Source organism: Nyctereutes procyonoides, unplaced genomic scaffold (genome assembly GCF_905146905.1).
Source record: "Nyctereutes procyonoides isolate TBG_1078 unplaced genomic scaffold, NYPRO_anot_genome, whole genome shotgun sequence".
Classification (NCBI taxonomy): domain Eukaryota; kingdom Metazoa; phylum Chordata; class Mammalia; order Carnivora; family Canidae; genus Nyctereutes; species Nyctereutes procyonoides.
This window is the reverse complement of record NW_026575120.1, coordinates 20,068,399-20,091,402: the sequence shown is the minus strand read 5'-3', so window position 1 is coordinate 20,091,402 and position 23,004 is coordinate 20,068,399. Positions and strand designations below refer to the sequence as shown.

Here is a 23,004-nt window from a genome sequence, read left to right as displayed (position 1 = left end):
GTTTCTTAAATTACACATGAGTGAAACATGTATTTGTCTTTCTCTAATTTCACTTGGCATAATACTCTCTAGATCCATCCACATTGTTGCAAATGGCAAGATTTCATTATTTTTGATGGCTGAGTAACAGTGTGTATATATCTTCTGTATATATCTTCTTCATCCATCTATTAGTCAATGGATATTTGAAGCCTTTCCATAATTCTCTTATCAACAACAATGGCTATTGTTGATAAGAGAATATTTCTGAGGCACAGGAAGAGCTGTGAATTTGGCCCACCATGAAGAACTGTTGTTACTGAAAACACCTTGGGATATAAACAACTGAAATGCATACATTTAGGAACAACTCCCAGTGTAATTACTAAAAGTTTAATATTTTAACAAAATAAAAACACTTGTCTTGGGATGCCTGTGTGGCTCAGTGGTTAAGCATCTGCCTTTGGCTCAGAGCATGATTCTGGAGTTCCGGGATTGAGTCCCGCATCGGGCTCCCTGCATGGAGCCTGCTTCTCCATCTGCCTGTGTCTCTGCCTCTCTCTGTCTCTCTCATGTATAAATAAATAAAATCTTAAAAAACAACAAAAAACATTTGTCTTTACCAAGATGTAAAAAATTATAAGAACTTTCTGTGGTCTGAAACCACAGGGAGGCCCTTTCTATAGGAATAGGTGAAAGAGCTCATTTCTGTCTCTGATTCTTCTTGGTGACTGCATGCAGATGGGATTAAAACTCCCCTTCTTGTCACTGCCCATTTGAGGTTCACACTGAACTATGGAGAATGCTAATGCTTTCTTTTCTCATCTGCCTATCAGATTTGTTCTCAGGGGACCTACACTAAGCTATCTCAGAGAACTACTTTCTTTGATGTTATTTTTTATATATAATAATAAAATTCCACTCATTCATTCAATGAATATGTATTGAGCACTCAGTGCATGTTCCCGAATGTGATAAAATATACAAGATGATCAACCACTCTCACGTCCCCTATTCAGGGAATGAGATTAGATCCGTCTGGGGAATGAAGTTGTCTGCTCAGGGAATGCTCTTCATAAAGCCGGGTACTTACTGCTATATAAAAGATCTCCATAAGCACACACACAAGGCAAATACTGGTGGCTGAAAGAATAGCAAAGTGGACCCCACAAGATATACTATTTCAATTTTAAGTTCACGAAAAATAATAATTCATTTTTAAAAAGGATTACTTTTACAAAAGCCTGTTTGGATAGCATCTACTCTTCTACATTCCTGGTGGACACAAATTAATGCAGTTTGAGAGACAATCTAACATGCCTAACACATCAGCATCAGAATATGATTTTAACGAGCCAGAGGCTGTGGGTACAATCTTCAGGTTCCCTGAGGTGATGGTATGATGAAAGCAACATTTATCCCCACAAAGCTTGGTCTAAGTTTCATCAGGAAATGAAAATGCTGCTCTTGTTAGGTTGCATTTTTGAAAAGGGGGCACCAGAGCACGTTTGAAAATAAGGAGTGCTTTTAGCAGTGACAACCCTCCCATGGTTGTGCAGCCACCCCCCATCTCCTGGGAGCAGATTTATAATCTGCAAAGGCAAGGACTGAAAGTAAGTTGTTGGGGACCAGAAACAGGGGACTGAGGTGTTGGGAAATTTAATTAGCATGTGTGAAAATAAAAGGGCCTATAGGTGAAAGCTACTCTAGGAGTGTGAAGAATTATGATTGCTTTTTGAGATATTCCCATTTCTCAAGAATGAACAAGCCTGGGGAAAGAAAGATGAGCTGTAGTTGTTTTATTTTTTAAAAAATATTTTTCAGGTCTTTTGCTGGCAAGGTTGATGTGGAGAACAAAGGCAAAAGAAATGTAGATAAAATTAAAGTTCCTTACAACTTGCAGCCCATTGACAAATACTTGAGACAGGCAGAGAATGACATTCCTCCAGGAACTCCCAACTGTCTTAATTTTAATGCTTTGCTAGAGGAAAAAACAACCTTAGTGTGACAACAGTTAGGCCTCCAGGATCCTATAAAGCTTCTTTAACATACAAAAATCCTTTTGGAAACTTCCTTGTAAAGACAAACTTAAAAAATACATAACCAATCACCGGTCATATTCCCAGTGCAGCTCTTTCTACCCAGGAGTCCAGTCTGGGTGCTTTAATAATAAATCAACTTATATTTTTGCACCAATGACATCTCGAGAATTCTTTCTTGTCCATAAACTCCAGAAGCCAACAACATTCCAAAACTACATGAGGAGGAATTTGAGCTGCATCTTGAAAGATGAACAGGACTCTTGGAAATGAAGGTGCAGGGAAGAGCATTTGGCGCAGAAGAAAGTAGAGGAACAAAGGTGTGCTTGGAGAGAGTGGGCAGAAACATGACTAACATACACAAAGGCTGTTGTGGAAAGACCAGTGTGGTGGAAACATAGAAGGAATCCAAATCCTCTTAAATTAAGGATTGAGACTTTATTCATAAGATAAGTTGTGGGGAGAATTGTAGGGGAAGTCATGGCAACTGCTGAAGAGAGGAACGCCACTGTCTGGGTTAAGCTTTAGAAAACTGTCAGAAGAGAACTAAAGAGCAGGAGGTAACCACCACATTCAGGTAAGAGATGAAAAACCCAGGGCATGAGCAGAGGAAGTATAAAAGCAATGCCTGTGATAAGGAAGGGACAGAAGCAAGACTCTATAGAGACAGAACACTGAGATTTGACTCCTGGCTAGATGCAGGGCCCTGCAGGTGCCAGGAGGAGGGTGCTCAGATGATTCTGAGTTTCAAGATAAGGCTTTCTTCCTTCCTATGTGAGGAAACAGGATGGTAAGATGGGAACAAAGGAGATGAATGATGGGAAGTAAAACAGACTGTAACTAGAAGAAAAACAGTAGCTAAAGATGGATTTAGCACACCTAACAGAAAACACAATCATGTGAGAAAAGATGGATTTAGCACACCTAACAGAAAACACAATCATGTGAGAAATTTTAAAATAACTGATTTATTCATTTTGGACTATATGCTATCCATGTAAAGCAAAACAAAAAGATACTTTAAATGTCTGAAAGTGACAGCTGAAGGGGGGGAGGGAGTCAGAAGATCCTTCCTAACCCTGATACTGTCTAACTGGGGAGAAAATGTAGCCAAAGCTAACATTGACTATATATACTGCTTTCACCTTGCTGTAAAATTTTTCACCTTCCCAGAGATTACAGATCCTCCTCATTCTTTGTTTTTAAGATTTTATTTATTTATTCATCACACACACACACACACACACACACACAGAGAGAGAGAGAGAGAGAGAGAGGCAGAGACACAGGCAGAGGGAGAAGCAGGCTCCACGTAGGGAGTCTGACGTGGGACTCGATCCCAGGTCTCCAGGATCAGGCCCTGGGCCAAAGGCGGCGCTAAACCGCTGAGCCACCCGGGCTGCCCCCTCCTCATTTTTTTAAATAACTATACTTGCTATATACTTCATGGATATGACACAATTGATCTATTAATCTCCTTCTGAAGGATACAGGTGAGGAGAGGAACAATGCATCAGTGTTGCCTAAAAGCAGGCATGCAGGAAGAAGCTGATGTTTCATATCACCCTGTAGCTCATTCCCTCCACTGTATTTTTATTTATTTATTTGGACTCAAACTCTGTTAGAAAAGACACAGACACATAGAAAGCAGCTGCTCATTCTGGCATTGTCCATCTACTGTTGTTTTTTCTCACAGCAGGCACACCTTATCCCAAATGAGCAGGCTATTTGCTTTTAAGCACATAAACTGACAGTTATTATTATTTTTTAATGTTTGTTTGATGCTTCAATAGAATCTTAGACATGAGTGGCAGCATGAACTAGACCATGCCTGGAGCTCCAAGTTAGAGCCACGGCCAAGATACATGTCCTACAGTTACGGTAGCTGAAAAATACCTGCCTGGTGGAAAAATCATAAAATAACTTAGGCATAGGCACTTACTACATTTCGGTTCAACATACCTCGAACTCCAGATAGTGATCCTTCAGTCTGTATTCATCTATCTCCTTGGCTTTAACTTTCTTGTCTGGGGGATAGGAGCGGTGCTCAGCCAGCTCAGTGGTAATCTGCTTCAGCTTGCTTTCATGAGATTTCAGCTGTTCCTCCTGCAGGAAATTATTAAGCTATTTAGCATCCGGAAAATAAGTCAATCAAAAAAATCAGAGAGTACTTTTCAAAATCTCTGATGATGAATGATTTTAATTAATCAAAACAGTCCAGTGTGCCGCTGCTGCCCCATCTTATCAACTTTCTCAGACTAGTATTCATATGTACCTCTGCAGAATGACAACCAGGCCCCTTGCTGAAATCCAAACACTTTCAGAGCCCCTTATCAAGGGTAGCTGTCATGGAGTGAGACCAGGCTTCCTAAGGAATACTTCAAAAGGCAAGGACCCAGTGAAGCACCTATCCTTAGAGTCCTGCATGATTTGGCTTTTTCATTCCCTGTTCACTCAGCAGTGCTGCTGATTCCTCTGTCTGTCACAATGAATGAAGAGCATCTCTGCTTAGTTTTTTTTTTTTCCATTTTGAGAAAAGCAATGCCACCAATAAATCATTCTCTGTAGACTATCAGATGATATTCTAAAAAATGCAGCAACTTATGCTTTTCCCTCCAAAGTAGTATAGGTTCTGACTTCTTTCAAAGTCATATTGAACCAAAGTAGTGATTCAATTAAATGTACCTATAGAGCAATTATTGCCTAGACAGTGTTACTATAGATAGGCACCAAGCACCAATGCAACATGATTGATCCTATGTCAGAGAACTCCCATCCTACCAGCGCCATTTTTATCACCTTACAATAATGAAAGATGCTGATCAAACCCTCTGACAACATTTTAAAAATGAAAAAGATTGGCATTTTCTTGCATTCCTGTAATTGCATAACCACTTTTTTAATATTCCACTTTCACAAATATATTGCCCAAATTCTTGTTGAATATAAATTTTACATGCACAGTAAGACATAAATGGATGAAAGTGAATGAAGGGAACTGATTAAAGTAGGTGATAAATATATATTGTATAATAATATAATTTTTAAAATAGCATACAAAAGGGATTTCCCTCTTTTATTAACTTCTTATTTTAGGACATACCAATTTGTACTTCTTATAAAAGGCATGACATTAAAAAAAAAATGATGAGTTTTTCCCTTCTGTTCCCAAAATTCATGTCACTGTGGATGAACACAAGCAGAATTAAAGGTAAAAAATTAACACGCACAACATATCATCACCACAATTTCCAGCTGAATTTTTTCCATATGGCATTTTATAAATCAAAATTATTATCTAGGTGAAGAGTTGGACTAAGGCTGGTGGTGAAAGCCTCCAGGACAGGAAAGCCCAGCCCCAGAGAAGCAGGAATGTTAAAAATCTGCACCGGGGGATCCCTCGGTGGCTCAGTGGTTTGGCGCCTGCTGGAGTCCCCGGATCGAGTGCCACATCAGGCTTCCTGCATGCAGCCTGCTTCTCCCTCTGCCTGTGTCTCTGCCTCTCTATCTTTCAAGAATAAATAAATAAAATCTTAAAAAAAAAAATCTGCACCAGATTCTTCCCAGATGGAAAGGTGCTCATCAGGGAAACCGGGCAGAACCGCAGGAGGAGCAGTGGAACCTCCAATCTCCCGGAGTAACTAACTGAGGAAGTGCGCCAGGGGAGAGTGGCCACAGTCTGTGGGCAGACCTCGGTAAAGGGCTGGAGTGTGCCTGGTGGGGCCTCAGGGAGAAGCCGGTTGGTCAGGCAGGGACTCCAGACCAAGGGGGCTGTGCCCTGCTGCCTTCAGGAGCTGAGGCTCCAAGAGCGCGATTCCAGTAGGACAGATTCTGGATCTCAGGGCGTGGAGGGACACAGCCCACAATCCTGCGCTCCCCCGGGGACAGGCAGAGGCAGGGAGGGCACAGCACAGCGACGACTCTCCAACCGCTGGGCGCCCCTGAGCTGTGCAGATCAGCACCCCTGCCCCGGAAGCATCCAGGCCAGTGTGGACTGGGAGCTACAAGTGGTTACCGGGGGAGCTGACTCCATAGCGGGAGAGCTGGCCGCCACCAGTGCTGTTGTTCCTCTGGTGTCACCCTGTGCCTGGGAGGGGTCAGGCTGCCAGGGAACAGAGGCCTCATGGGGTAAACGGCTCCCACTGAGCCCCAGCACCTGGCAGGGGGTGGGGAATCTCCCCCAGGTGCACACACCTGAGAATCAGCACAGCAGACCCTCCCCTGGAAAAGCAGCTGGAAGAACGGGGAAAGAGCAAGTTCTTGACCAAGTAGTGCTGGAAAGCTCCAATGGAAGTCGAGGGATTCACAGTATATAGAACAAGAGGGTACCCCTCCTATTTTTTTTTCTTCCTTTTTCCAGTACAACTAGTTTTTATATCAGACTATAAATTTCCATTTTTTCTCTTTTCCCACCTTAACTACAATATTTTACCACCTCTTCATTTTTAAGATTCTTTATTTTTGACTTTGATATTTCTACAAATACAGGTCCTAGGTATATTTTCCACTTCTAAATTCCCTTCAACATATTCAACTTAATTTTGGAGATATACATGATATGTTTTCTTTGTTTTGTGTTTTTTATTTTCTCTGCCTCATTTTGTTCTACAATGGCAGAAGTTAATACCTTCTAAACCATACCAGTATGCACCCAGAACCAACTGTGCTGGTTCATTCTGTGAGATTCCTCATTCCCATTCTGCCCCCATCTTTTTTTTTTAAAGATTTATTTATTTACTTATTCATAGACACACAGACAGAGAGAGAGGCAGAGACATAGGCAGAGGGAGAAGCAGGCTCCATGCAGGGAGCCTGATGCAGGACTCGATCCCGGGTCTCCAGGAACACATTCCGGGCTGCAAGTGGCGCCAAACCACTGCACCACTGGGCTGCCCTCTGCCCACCTCTTTTATCACATTTATGTTTTGGGGGTCAATGTTGGAGCCCTCTACAAGTATTTCTGGTTTATATAAACTTGGGACTGAGCATCTTCTAACAAACAGAACTTAATATACTCAGAAACAAGAGGATCACCCTCTAGAACCCCTCAGATAGACTACATTCTCCCTCCACTACACTTCCTCACCACCACCATCTCCCAGTCTAGCCTTTTCTTTTTCTTCTCCTTTTTTTCTTTCTTTTCTGTTCTTTTTCTTCTTCTTTGGGATTCCTGGCCTTTTATTTTTTATTATTTTGTTTTAAAATTTGTTTTTCACTTTAGAGGTCTTTTTGTTTTATTTCGCTCTGATCTTTGTTTTCAATTTTTGGCCTCTGACCTTGGAAGAATCATCTAGGGGAAATTTCTTGGGTCATGGTTGATATTCTTTTTGTTTGTTTGTTTTTAAGATTTTATTTATTTATTCATGAGAGAATGAGAGAGAGAGAGAGGCAGAGATTCAGGCAGAGGGAGAAACAGGCTCCATGCAGGGAGCGTGACATAGGACTCAATCCTGGGTCTCCAGGATCATGCCCTGGGCCGAAGGCAGCGCTAAACCGCTGAGCCACAGGGGCCGCCGCATGGTTGATATTCTTGATGCAGCCCACTCATACAGCCACTCTGCACTGAGCAAAATGACTAGAAAGAAGAACTCACCACAAAAGAAAGAATCAGAAACAGTAATCTCTGCCACAGAGTTACAGAATATGGATTACAATTCAATGTCAGAAAGTCAATTCAGAAGCACAATTAGAAAGCTACTGGTAGCTCTGGAAAAAGCATACAGGCATCAAGAGTCTTCATGACTGTAGAATTTAGATCTAATCAGGCCGAAATTAAAAATCAATTAAATGAGATGCAATCCAAACTGGAAAGCCTAACGACAAGGGTTAATGAGGTAGAAGAAAGAGTGAGTGACAGAGAAGACAAGTTGATGGCAAGGAAGGAAGCTGAGGAAAAAAGAGAAAAACAATTAAAAGATTAGAGGAAAGGTTAAGGGAAATAAATGACAGCTTCAGAAGGAAAAAATCTACGTTTAATTGGGGTTCCAGAGGGTGCCGACAGAGCCAGAGGGCCAGAAAGCATATCTGAACAAATCATGGCTGAGAGCTTCCCTAATTTGGGGAGGGTAACAGGCATTCAGATCCAGGAGATAGAGAGGTTCCCCCTACCTTTGATTAATAAAAACAAATCATGGCTTAGAACTTCCCTAATTTGGGGAGGGTAACAGGCATTCAGATCCAGGAGATAGAGAGGTCCCCCCTAATTTATTGATTAATAAAAACCATTCAACACTCGACATTTAATAGTGAAACTTGCAAATTCCAAAGATAGAGATAAATAAAAAAAAAATCCAAAGATAAAGAGAAGATCCTAAAGCAGCAAGAGATAAGAAATCCCTAACTTATATGGGGAGAAGTATTATATTAACAGCAGACCTCTCCACAGACACCCAGCAGGCCAGAAAGGGCTGGCAGGATATATTCAGGGTCCTAAATGAGAAGAACCTGCAGCCAAGAATACTTTATCCAGCAAGGCTCTCATTCAGAATAGAAGGAGAGAGAAAGAGCTTCCAAGATAGGCAGAAACTGAAAGCATATGTGACCACAAAACCAGCTCTGCAAGAAATATTAAGGGGAACTCTGTAAAAGAAAGAGGAAGTCCAAAGAAATAATCCACAAAAACAGGGACTGAATGGGTATTCTGATGACACTAAATGCATATCTTTCAATAGCAACTCTGAATATGACTGGGCTTAATGATCCCATCAAAAGATGCAGGGCTTCAGACTGAATAAAAAAGCAAGGTCCATCTATTTGCTGTCTACAAGAGAATCATTTTGGACTTAAGGACACCTAAAGCCTGAAAATGAAAGGGTGGAGAACCATTTACCATTCAAATGGTCCTCAAGAGAAGGTCATCCTCATATCAGATAAATTAAAGTTTATCCCAAAGGCTGTAGTAAGAGATGAAGAGGGACACTATATCATACTTAAAGGATCTATCCAACAAGAGGACCTAAAAATCATGAATATTTATGCCCCAAAATGTGGGAGCTGCCAAGTATATCAATCAATTAATAACCAAAGTTAAGAAATACTTGGATAATAGTACAGTAATACTGGGAGACTTCAACACGGCACTTTCTATAAATGATAGATATTCTAAGCACAACATCTCCAAAGAAATAAGAGCTTTAAATGATATACTGGACCGGATGGATTTCAGATACTTCCAAAACTTTAATGCAAACGCACCTGAATACACATTCTTCTGAAGTGCACATGGAACTTTCTCCAGAATAGACCACATACTGGGTCACAAATCTGGTCTCAATCATACCAAAAGACTGGGATTATCCCTGCATATTTTTAGACCATTATGCTTTGAAACTTGAACTCAATCACAAGAAGAGATTTGGAAGAAACTCAAATACGTGGAGATTAGAGAGCATCCTGCTAAAAGATGAATGGGTCAACCAGGAAATTAGAGAGGAATTAAAAAGACTCATGGAAACTAAGGAAAATGAAGATACAACCATTCAAAATCTTTGGGATACAGCAAAAGCAGCCCTAGGAGGGAAATACATCGCAATACAAGCATTCCTCAAAAAACTCAGATACAAGCTAACCTGGAAAAAAACTCAAATAGAAGGTACCCTCACAGCTAAAGGAATTGGAGAAAGAACAGCAAATAAAACCTACACCAAGCAGAAGAAAAGAGTTAATAAAGATTCGAGCAGAACTCAATGAAATAGAGACCAGAAGAACTGTAGAACAGCTCAACAAAATCAGGAGTTGGTTCTTTGAAAAAATTAATAAGATAGATAAACCACTCAGGTCCTATTCCCAGGGTCCTGGGATCGAGCCCCACATTGGGCTCTTTGCTCAGTGGGGAGTCTGCTTCTCCCTCTGACTCTGTCCCCACTTGTGCTATGTATTTCTGTCAAATAAATAAATAAAATATTTTTAAAAAGACAGATAAACCATTAGCCAGTATTATACAAAGAAAAAAGACTCAAATTAATAATATCACAAATGAAAAAGGAGAGATCATCACCAACACCAGGAAATACAAACGATTTTAAAAACATATTATGAGCAGATATACCCCAATAAATTAGGCAATCTAGAAGAATTGGATGCATTTCAAGAAAACCACAAACTACCAAAACTGGAACAGGAAGAAATACAAAACCTGAACAGGAACCAGCAAGGAAATTGAAGCAGTCATCAAAAACCTCCCAAGACTCAAATGTCCAGGGCCAGATGGCTTCCCATGAGAATTCTACCAAAAGCTTCAAGAAGAAATAATATTCTGCTAAAGCTTTTCTGAAAGATAGAAAGGAATGGAATACTTCCAAACTTGTTCTATGAGGCCAGCATCACCTTAATTCCAAAACCAGACAAAGACCCCATCAAGAAGGAGAGTTATTATTATTTTTCAAAGATTTTATTTATCTATTCAGGAGAGACAGAAAGAGAGACAGAGAGAGAGAGAAGAGAGACAGAGAGAGAGAGACAGAGAGAAGAGAGACAGAGACAGAGACAAAGGGAGAAGCAGACTCCATGGAGGGAGCCCAACGTGAGACTCGATCCCGGGTTTCCAGGATCAGGCCCTGGGCTGAAAGCGGCACTAAACTGCTGAGCCAACCGGGCTGCCCCTAAAAGGGGAATTACAGACCAATATCCCTGATGAACACAGATGCAAAAATTCTCAAAAAGATACTAGCCAATAGGATACAACAATACATTAAAAAGATTATTCAGCATGACCAAGTGGGATTTATCCCCAGGATACAAGGCTGGTTCAACACTTGTAAAGCAATCAACATGATACATCATATCAACAAGAGAAAAAACAAGAACCACAGGATCCTCTCAATAGATGCAGAGAAAGCATTTGACAAAATACAGCATCCATTCCTGATCAAAACTCTTCAGAGTGTAGGGATGGAGGGAACATTCCTCAATATCTTAAAGCCATCTATGAAAAGCCCACAGCAAATATCATTCTCAATAGGAAAATACTGGGAGCCTTTCCCCTAAGATCAGGAACAGGACAGGGATGTCCACTCTCACCACTGCTATTGAACATAGTACTAGAAGTCTTAGTCTCAGCAAACAGACAACAAAAGAAATAAAAGGCATTCAAATTGGCAAAGAAGAAGTCAAACTCTCCCTCTTCGCAGATGACATGATACTGTACATAGAAAACCCAAAACTCCACCCCAAGATTTCTAGAACTCATACAGCAATTTGGCAGTTTGGCAGGATACAAAATCAATGCTCAGAAGTCAGTGGCATTTCTATACACTAACAATGAGACTGAAGAAAGAGAAATTAAGGAGTCAATCCCATTTACAATTGCACCCAAAAGCATAAGATACCTAGGAATAAACCTAACCAAAGAGGTAAAGGATCTAATCCTAAAAACTACAAGAACACTTCTGAAAGAAATTGAGGAAGACACAAAGAGATGGAAAAACAGTCCATGTTCACGGACTGGAAGAATTAATATTGTGAAAACGTCCATGTTAGCCAGGGCAATTTACACATTTAACGCAATCCCTATCAAAATACCATGGAGTTTCTTCAGAGAGTTGGAACAAATCATCTTAAGATTTGTGTGGAATCAGAAAAGACCTCGAATAGTCAGGGGAATATTAAAAAAGAAAACCATAGGGATCCCTGGGTGGCGCAGCGGTTTAGTGCCTGCCTTTGGCCCAAGGCGCGATCCTGGAGACCCAGGATCGAATCCCACGTCGGGCTCCCGGTGCATGGAGCCTGCTTCTCCTTCTGCCTATGTCTCTGCCTCTCTCTCTCTCTCTCTCTGTGACTATCATAAATAAATAAAAATTAAAAAATATATATAAAAAAAAAGTTTTTTAAAAAAAGAGAAAAGAAAACCATAGCTGGGAGCATCACAATGCCAGATTTCAGGTTGTCCTACAAAGCTGTGGTCATCAAGACAGTGTGGTACTGGCACAAAAACAGACACATAGATCAATGGAACAGAATAGAGAATCCAGAAATGGGCCCTCAATTCTATGGTTGAGGTCTCCCTTTCATTATGTTTTATATTCCCCAAATGAATGAGACCATATAATGTTAGTCCTTCTCCGATTGACTTACTTCACTCAGCATAATACCCTCCAGTTCCATCCATGTTGAAGCAAATGGTAGGTATTTGTTGTTTCTAAAGGCTGAATAATATTCCATTGTATACATAGACCACATCTCCTTTACCCATTCATCTTTCGATGGACATCGAGGCTCCTTTCACAGTTTGGCTATTGTGGACATTGCTGCTATAAACATCGGGGTGCAGGTGTCCCGCCATTTCACTGTATCTGTATCTTTGCACTCCCCAGCAGTGCAATTGCTGGGTCGTAGGGCAGATCTATTTCTAACTCCACACACTATTCCAGAGTGGCCGTACCAGTTCACATTCCCACCAACAGTGCAAGAGGGTTCCCCTTTCTCCACATCCTCTCCAACATTTGTGGTTTCCTGTCTTGTTAATTTTCACCATTCTTACTGGTGTGAGGTGGTATCTCATTGTGGTTTGGTTTTGTATTTCCCTGATGGCAAGTGATGCAGAACATTTTCTCATGTGCTTGTTGGCCATGTGTAGGTCTTCTTTGGTGAAATGTCTGTTCATGTCTTTAGCCCATTTCATGATTGGATTGTTTCTTGGATGTTGAGTTTCATAAGTTCTTTATGGATCTTGGATACTAGCCCTTTATCTGATAGGTCATTTGCAATATCTTCTCCCATTCTGTAGGTTGTCTTTTAGTTTTGTTGATTGTTTCTTTGGCTTTGCAAAAGCTTTTTATCTTGAGTAAGTCCCAATAGTTCAATTTTGCTTTTGTTTCCCTTGCCTTCATAGATGTATCTTGCAAGAAGTTGCTGTGGCCAAGTTCAAAAAAGCAATGTGGAATCTTGTCTCACATTTAGATCTTTCATCCATTTTGAGTGTATCTTTGTGTATTGTATAAGAGAATGGTCTAGTTTCATTCTTCTGCACGTGGCTGTCCAATTTTCCCAGCACCATTTATTGAAGAGACTGTCCTTTTTCCAGTGGATAGTCTTTCCTGCTTTGTCGAATATTAGTTGACCATAGAGTTGAGGGCCCATTTCTGGATTCTCTATTCTGTTCCATTGATCTATGTGTCTGTTTTTGTGCCAGTACCACACTATCTTGATGACCACAGCTTTGTAGTACAACCTGCAATCTGGCATTGTGATGCTCCCAGCTATGGTTTTCTTTTTTAATATTCCCCTGACTATTCGAGGTCTTTTCTGATTCCACACAAATCTTAAGATGATTTGTTCCAACTCTCTGGAGAAACTCCATGGTATTTTGATAGGGATTGCGTTAAATGTGTAAATTGCCCTGGCTAACATGGACGTTTTCACAATATTAATTCTTCCGATCCATGAGCATAGAATGTTTTTCCATCTCTTTGTGTTTGGTGGATTTTCTTATATCTCAAAAGTTCTTCTACAACTTGACTGTACCGTAATATTGCACAAATGGCACCATTTTGGTGGTCCTCAGGGTGAAACCAGGCAGTTTCTGATGGTGTCACACAAGGCCACGATATCATCACTATCTAGAGGTTGAGCAGGTTATGACAACCCTTTATCCCTCGGTAACTAAGCCCTGACATCTTGATACCCCAAAACAGGGGGGAGAGGGTAAGTCATTAATGTCACCCCTTTAGGCCCACCAGGACAGGGTCTTGGCTCATAATTTTAAGATATAAAAATTTTATCTAGGGTGCATGGGTGAAGCATCTGCTTTAGGCTCAGGCTATGACTCTGAGGTCTTGGGATTGAGTCCTGAGTTGGGCTCCCTGTTTAAGGGGGAGCCTTGTTCTTCTTCTACCCCTCCCCAGACCATGCTCTCTCTCTTGCTCTCAAAAAAAATTTTTTATATAGAGAGGGAAGAACTAAAGACTACCAGGAAGTGAATAATTATGACCATAAATTAAAATTATATAGCATCATTCTAAATTAAAAAAAGATATTCAGAAATTATGAGTCAAATGTTATTTGTTAGGGATTTGTTATAATGCACATCTTAAAGGCCAAACAAGGAAAAAAATCCAAGTTTAAAGCCATCAAAATAAAGAGAACATGAACAGTTTTTAAGAAGCTAAGTATATAAGTGGAAAACTAAATGAGAGAGAGGGCAGGAGCAAGTAGAGTAGATGAAAGACGACAAAATTCATTTTTAAATATTAATTAACTAGGGGTGCCTGAGTGGTTCAGTCGGTTAAGCATCTGACTGTTCATTCTGGCTCTGTTCATGATCTCAGGGTCATGAGACTGAACCACAGGTCAGCCCTGTGCTCAGCATGGAGTCTTTGAGATTCTCTCTCTTCATCTCCCTCTGCCTCTCCTGCTTTCTCTCTCTCTAAAACAAACAACCCTCCCCCCAAATTATTATCAACTAACTAAAATTAAAACCCAACAAGATACCAGAAAAGTAGAGGGAGAAAAAAAAAAACTTTGAGATTTTATTCAAACCTGTCACTTGTACACTAATAATACTGAAAGTAGATGAAAGCAATACTTCAGTAACTTTTATTTACAACTTCTCATTTATCTTTTAGTTTCTTTTCCAAGAAGGCTGCAGACTGGGCAGCCCGGGTGGCTCAGAGGTTTAGCACCTCCTTTGGCTCAGGGCATGATCTTGGAGTCCCGGGATCGAGTTCTGCGTCGGGCTCCCTGCATGGGGCCTGCTTCTCTCTCTCTCTGTGTCTCTGCCTCTCTCTCTCTCTGTGTCTCTCACGAATAAATAAATAAAATCTTTAAAAAAAAATAAGGCTGCAGACTATGTTATGGACTGAATATCTGTGTCCCTTCAAAATTTCTGTTGAAGCCTAGTGTAGTTATCTCTATACATAGGGCTTTTAAAGTAGTAATTGAGGGTAAATGAGGTTTTGCAGGTAGGGCCCTGACAGGATAGAATTAGAGACCACTTAAGAGACAGAGAATACACACTCCCTCTGTGCACAGACTATAAGAAAGACCATGTAAGGATGCAGAAAGGCCCATTTGTGACCCAAAGGGAGAGCCCTCACCAGACCCTGATGGTGCTGCTGCCTTGATTTGAGACTTCCAGTCTCCAGAGCTGTGAGAAAAACATTTCTGTCATTTAAGCTACCCAGTCTGTGGTATTTTGGAACTAAGAAGAATGTATCAATAGATTTTTCCTTTTTTTTTTTTTAAAGATTTTATTTATTTATTTAACAGAGAGAGTACACACAGAGCAGCAGAGGGAGAGGGAGGAACAGACCCCTCCCCCTCTCCCCCCCCCCAGCAGGGAGCCCAACACAGGGCTGTATCCCAGGACCCTAGGATCATGACCTGAGTCAAAGGCAGACACTTAGCTGAGTCACCCAGGTGCCCCTCCTACTTTTTTTTTTTTTAAATATTTGTTTGTTTAAGAGAGAGAGAGAGAGAGAGAGAGAGAGCGTGCGTGTGCACTCACCAGTGGGGGGAGGGGGTGCGGGAGAAGGAGAGAAAAGCAGAGAAGCAGACTTACCACTGAACGCAGAGCTTGATGCAAGGCTCAATCCCAGGATCTGGGGGGCATGCCCTGAGCCAAAACTGAGTTAGAAGCTTAACCAACTGAGCTACCCAGGTGCCCCTATCTTCTTCCTTTCAAAATAATTTTCTTTTGTGTATTTACTGAAACATGTGCATTATTTAATAGAAGGTTTGACAAAGAATTTGGTAATCAGACCATGTCAATAAATTAAATGTTTTGTATTCTTTTCTTTAATAAAATGTTTCAGATATACAAAAAGTCATATTGAATGATGTATAAAAAATGCTCATGTATCTAAAGAAAAAAATAAAAATTTACTCATCTTTAGGATTTATTTATTTATTTTAGAGAGAAAAAGCAGGGGTGGGGGCAGAGGGAGAGAATTTCAAGTAAACTCCCTGCTGAGCATGGAGCCTGACTCTGGGCTTGATCTCATGATTCTGAGATCTAAGCCGAAATCAAGAGTCTCCTGCTTGACCAACTGAGCCACCCAGGCACCACTATCTAATTCTTTTTCTATGCTTCTCCTGTACAAATATAAGGATCCATAAAAATAGAGAATATGTTCTACTTTATAGGTTTCCTTTTGCAATTTGTTTTTCACTCAACATGTTTTTAAGATTTATTCACATATATACTCTAATTTCTTTTAAGTATACTATTCCACTGTAGGACATACTATAATCTCACTGCAGTATGTTTAGGTTGTTTTCAGGTCTCTTTAGGCTATTATAAATGATGCTACATTGAACATGCTGCCAGTGGCTAAGGGCAAAAACTGTCCTACAATGTAATCAAGATACAGAATTGGGGGGTTTTAGAATATGCACATCTGTAAGATGACATTAACTTGTTTTATAAACTGTTTCTACCAGTTTACATTTCCATAATAGGCCTAAAAATTCCCATTGTTCTATATCCTTGCCAAAATTCGATATTCACTCAAAACCAGTGTTATTCCAGATCTCACAATCTCTTCCACTTCTGCATTACTATAACACTTAAATGTCTGTACTGCATGCTTATTACAAAATATACTTTGACTTATGTGTGAATTTTATCTCCTTTATTGATTACAGGCTCTTTTTTTTAAAATTTTTTTTTTATGATAGAGAGAGAGAGAGAGAGAGAGAGAGAGGCAGAGACACAGGCAGAGGGAGAAGCAGGCTCCATGCACCGGGAGCCCGATGTGGGATTCGATCCCAGGTCTCCAGGATCGCGCCCTGGGCCAAAGGCAGGCGCCAAACCACTGCGCCACCCAGGGATCCCTGATTACAGGCTCTTTAAAGGCAGAAAACAGTCAATTTTTTTTCCTTTTTCTCAAATCCTGTAGTGTGCAGTACTGGGCAGAAAAGATAGTAATGGAATAGTTTTTATATAATACCTGAATAACATTAACACATTCCTTAAGTTCTCATTAGCTGAGAGCCAAGACAATCATCTTAGCTATTTTTATAATGCCCATACCTAATACAGTACCTGATATATAGGTTCTTCAGTAAACAGTAGCTGAATAAATAATTTAATAAAGGGGGAGAAGACTTAAAGAGGGTAGGGCTCAGACTGGTTCCTTTGTGCTGTTTTAAAGTAGATGATTTAGAAGGTAATGACATTTCTAAGAATCTTTTGGGAAATGTATAAGTTGAATTGCTAAATACTGCAGCCTCATCAAACCACCCAAGCTATATGGAATTTAGAATAAAGAATATTAGTTTTAAGTCAGTTTGAACTATTGTCAGAAAGATTTTATCATTTTATGTTTAAGAGATTTAAAGACTTTAAACATTAGTGAGCTTCTGCATACCTTCAACATGATTTAATTGTTTATTGAATACTTAATATATGTTAAATACAGATGTCTAAGAAATAAAAAATCTATTTTGGAAAAGTGTAGTCAACCATTTAAGGCGATGCCAAGGAGTGTGGACTGCATCTTTTTGGCAAAAGTGAGCCAATTAAGTTTAAGTGATAGCACATGAGTCATATTTTAGCCACAACTGTGAAGGATGGATTGGAGCAAAGCAAGACTGGAGGAAGAGAGATCTCAAGTGGTTATACAAATAGTCTGTTAGAGTTTTTCAAAGTAGGTTGTGTGCAACCCAGGCAAGGTCACGATCCACTGAGGAGAATTTTAAAAATCAGCATTGGAATATAATTCACATAGCATACCATTAACCCATTTAAAGTATATAATTCACTATTTTTTAGTATAGTCACAGGGTCGTACAACCATCACTACAGTTTAATTTTATGACATTTTATTTTCCTAAGAGAGATCCCTTTGGAATGGAATCACACAATATGCTTCTTTTTGTGACTAGCTTCTTTCACTTAGCAGAATGTTTTCAAGCTATTTTGTAGAATGTATCAGTACTTCATTGTGTTTTACAACTGAATGATATTCCATTGTATGGATATATCACACTTTATTTGTCTATTCATCAGCAGATGGCCATTTCCACCCCTGGCTGCTATGAACTTTGTGCAAAAAACATTGTGTAAAAAGTTATGTTTTCATTCTCCTGCTACCAAAGCGTGGATTGCTGGGTCACATGTTAACTTTATGTTTAATCATTTCATGAACCACCAAACTGTTTTCCAAAGTAGCTGCATCATTCTATATTCCCACCAGCAATATATCAAAGCTGTAATTTCTCCACATCCTCATCAGTACATTATTTTCCTTGAAAATTAAAAAAAAAAATTATAGCCACCTCAATGAGTATAAGGTGGCATCTCCTGGTTTTCATTTGTATTTCCCTAATGACTAATGATGTTCAGCATTTTTCCATGTTGTATTGATAATAGGACATACAGTATATTTTTATAAAAATATATACATATGTTGGAGGATATCTGCTCATATATTTAGTATTAATAAGGTGAATAATCAAAAAAGCTAAGAGACCAGTGATGTAAGTGAAAGATAACAAAAGTCTGAATTAAGGAATGTGGGTAGGATATGGAAGTTATTTAAGAAGCAGAAGTGACAGGATTTGTGACCAACAGTATAAAATGGAGTGGGGTGGGAAGGGTGTGGTTTTGGCCAGCGAGAGACACAATTACAAGAATGACTTCCTCCTGTGAAATCCTACCGCCCTAATGCTTGCCTGTCGGCGGAGGTCATCAAGAGGATGTAACAACCGGCTGACAGGCAAACTGGATCTGGGCAATTGGAGGCTCCTGACCTCCTCCCCGTCCATGAGATGGACATTCTACTTGCCTTTCCTGAGCTAGAAGCTGCCCCAAGGACATAGCCTTGAAATAGTAATGTTTTTGAAACCATCTGAATGGTCTCAATTAAGGCCTCTGTCTCAACTTTATGATTCTGGCAGGTGGGTATAAAGATCTCATCTTGTGGCCAGCTGAGACAAACCTAAGTAAGTCCCATTGCTTATTAAAACTACCACTTACCAATCTGAAGCAGTCTACTTCTTTCTTCAGTCTCTCCTTGCCCTCTGTGTATATAGGGCCAGTTTATGAACGAGCCCTGCCACACTCATCTGGCTCCCTGGCCACTATTGCCCTGATGGTCAAACCACAGGATAAAAAGAGGGGTGAGAGGGAAGCAGAGGGAAGCAGAGGGTTTTCCTTTGTTTCCAGTCAGTGTTTATCACAAAGCCTGGCCCTCAAAAGCTAACATTTAGTGAACAAACTAATCACTGATTATTGATTCAAATAATCATTGATCATTGATTCAATCCTTTATAGGAGAATGGCTGAAATTCAAAGAAAAGAGGACTACATATCAGGAAATGGTAACTCCATGAGGTACAGGTGAGACAGAGCAGGGACTAGACTCACATCCCCTAACCCTGACTGTGAACAGTGTTCCTTGCCTTCTCCATAAGGAGAAAAAAGATAAAACTCTGTGCCTCCTGAGTGGCACATCTTGCAGGAATGCAGGGTGAGGATGCTTACTGAAAGGAAGATATTTACTATGATGACTGGTAAAGACCGGACCAAACCAATCTGCACCAAAATGGACCCCAGTGCTGAACTTTTAAGGACTTCTTCCCTCATAATAATATTAAAAATCACACCTAGGGGTGGAGATTTCACATACTATTCAGACACGTGAAATATGAAGAAAAATGAATTTTAAATGCTTAGGTACTAATAAACCCCTGCCTCTCCATGCTTACACAGTACCCTATTCCTACCCAAGTTTCTTTTAAAAACTCCCCTAACCTTGCCTCAGGGGAGCCTGCTTGAGGAGTTTTCCTTTGTGTTGACTGCCCTGTGCTCAAGCATAAGCCCCAATAAAGTCTTGCCTGAAACTCCCATCTGGCCTCTTGTCAATCTCTATGGTTGAACTAGCGCCAGGGTCCAGTTCAGTTTCACAGTCTCCAGAGAAGTAGTGTAAGGGAGGGGGGGGGTTACAGTGCAGTCCCTTTAAGTATGATCTGCACACCTGGTGTGTATTAAAACATACATGTTCCTGGGCCCGTGACCTGGACTTGATTGACCTGGGGTGAGGATGCTGGGACATGTGCACTTTCAAAGTCCCCAGATCATCTTGTGCATATTCAAGCCTGAAAACGATTACTTTGATGTGTACAAAGGGATGTCCTGAATAGATCCTGCAGAGGGCCAACCATGAAATCCTAAATTGAGAGTGCTGTACCAGAAGGAGAAATGAAACTTAAATTTTCAAACTAGTCTCCCCACCCTCAAAAGAAGAAGAAAAATGTGCTTTGGCAACACCGCCACAATAACAACCAAAGAAGATGACTCCTACACAGCAGAGTTGTTCAGAAAGAACTGCACTGCACTGACAATAATCAATTTTAATAATGAAGGCTAATATGTTTTCGATAGAAGACAAGAATAAATTAACGAAAAGCTTGCAAATGACAGGATGATCATGAACAGTATGTCTTTAAAAGCATCAAAATCTTTTAATTGAATGTTTAGTTTTTTCCTAATACTATTAAGTTTTGTTTTTTGTTTTTTTTTTTCCAGCTGGGTACTCACACTGTTATACATGTATTTTGTAAACTAAAATTATCCATGTGGTTCTGGCATTTAGGGGAATCACAGCCAGGCTGTGGGTGTATGGAGAAAGGAAAGATGGCTTGGCTAATTCAGTGGTTCTCAACAGCAGCAGGTAGCAGGAAAGTGGGTTTTGACCCCACAGATATTTGGCAATAAGTGGAGACATGTTTGGTTGTCACAACTAGGGGGATGATACTGGTATCTAGTGGAGAGGCTGGGAATATTGCTAAACATCCTACAATTCAAAGTACAACCACCACAACAAAGAACTAGCTAGGCTAAAATGGCAGTGGTGCTAAAGCTGGCAACGCCAGGGTTAAATCATGAGGATTAATCTCCAAGGCACTGGAAACCTTGTGGATGCACCTTGACACATATTCCAGGAATCACTAAAGTGCATTATGACTCCTCCAGAAATGCCCCCACAGAGTCTCTATCTGATGTGGAGGGTGCACCAAATACTGCACAGGCTGTGTGCGGACTAATTCTTCTCTTCCTCTTTCTAAACTATTCTTTATCACGTACTTGGTTTTACATATTTATTTCTAAATTGTCCTGTTACTCTCAAAGGCAAACTATCTTCATTTTTAAGTAAACAAAGATAATCACCTGGGCAAAAAATACACAGCTAGTGAAAGAACCTTAAAAACATTCTAGAACAATCTCTTCATTTTCCAGATGGAACTGAGGCCCACAAAGACTTGGTGATTTACTTGTGGAGGAGGAAAATGTCTTATTTTTTATAAGGAAATTAAATTCCTGAAAAGTCTTGGTCATCTTATGTGACAAAGGAACACATTTCTTTTTGGTTATTGCCTTATTTAAAATGCTATCCATCATTTTGATCATATTACATAAGCATTGTTTTTTTTTTTTTAAATCTCTGTGGATTTATGTTCAAAATCAGGACAAATATTAAAACTTTTATGTATTCTATTTTTAGTTCCAGTGTAAGGCATTTGTTTAAAATAAGAGAATTTTTGCCTTGATAAAGGTGCTTGCTTGATCAGTCTTGTGGTAAAAAATACACAAATGGAGGAACATACTCATTTTCATGCACCAATGACTTACTAATATACAGCGCATATATAAATAGAACAGAAGTACATTTTCAAAGTAGAAAGTAAATAGAAGTGTAGATCCATAGGAAGGAAAGAACAAGTTAAAACTTGCATGTTGCTCTATGCTTATTAATGCTTCTTTTAAACTTTAACTTACCTTTCTCCTGGATCTTTCATAAGAATGATTGTGAGAAAGACCAATCTATTGAAAAATAACTACTGGAGAATCCCTAGTGAAATTAATAGAACAAAACCCAAAGGTATCTGTTGCCTCTATCTAGTTGTTCAATTATTTTCTCTCCTTATATAAAGTGGTTTACTGTTTATTTCAAATATCCAAAATTAAAGTGGGGGAAAGCATTTGCTTTAAGAAGTCATAGTTTAGTTGGATAGATGGAGAATCCTGCTAACATTGTTCTTGGTCCTCAATAAGATGACCTGTTCTCTTAGAATATTTGTTATCTTTGAAAATTAAATGCCATTCTGCCTTGTACAGTCATTTCTATTCTTAACAGTTTTGGCTTGTCTTTGAACTACAGAGTAATAGTAATGTTTACATGGGGAGTATCCAATTCACATTAATAATAATTATAAATTAACAAAACCAAAAGAGTCTGTCATTAAACCAAGAAAGGAGTCTCCTCTTACCACTAGTCTATTTTTCATAAACCCATGGCAAGACATATTCCCTTCCTCCACTTCTTTACCACCTTCCAGTCCTTCAAAGAAGACTAATGTGGCTTCTCTTTCCATCACTCCATGAACTACTCCCACCAAAGGACCCAGTGACATCCTTGCCACTTCATAGGAGATATTTTTTGTACTAATTTTACCTGATTTCTCTCCTCATTCTCCCTTTTCCTTGGCACAACATTCTCCCTGTTTTTCCTTAAAAAATTGTTTCTCAAGTGTCCTTTTTGGCTTGCTTCTGAGCACTGAGCATTACAACATTTGGAAGTAGCAAGAGGAAAAGGACCCAGGAAAGAACCCTCAAGAGAAGAACAGGATGAAAACCAGATGATGAGGTCACAAAGGCTAGTCAGACACTACAATCGCCAGTTGCTGATGCCTAGATGACAGTCTTTATTTCTTTAGTGAGCCATAGGAACACACAGTCCACACTCTCAAGATCTCGCAAATACTTTCACTTCTATTCCTCTCTTCTACAAATAACTTGTTATTTTTCCTTTCATTATTTCCCCTGCCTTTAAAATTAGACTTTCTACTTCTAGTAGTTTCCTCCTCTGATACTTTCTTCCTATTTTAACATAAGTAATTTTTAAAGTATAAATTTGGTCACATTACTTTCCTGCTTAAACTATTGTCTTAAGAATGCTAGGGAACCAGTGAAGCATCCAAAAAACTACACATGACATACAAGACCTTTCATCATTTGGCTTTACTTACTTCTACAGAGGAATGTATC

The 23,004-nt window shown here is 39.7% G+C and overlaps 1 protein-coding gene across 11 annotated transcripts in view; it reads right to left on the bottom strand.

Moving 5' to 3' along the window:
* PSD3 (pleckstrin and Sec7 domain containing 3) overlaps positions 1-23,004 on the bottom strand; it is a 577,886-nt gene that overhangs the window by 32,589 nt on the left and 522,293 nt on the right. For all 11 annotated transcript variants that reach the window (XM_055334841.1, XM_055334842.1, XM_055334845.1 and 8 more), the window contains one exon: positions 3,981-4,124. In XM_055334841.1, the coding sequence (XP_055190816.1) occupies positions 3,981-4,124 (144 nt within the window). The remainder of the gene's footprint in view (positions 1-3,980; positions 4,125-23,004) is intronic.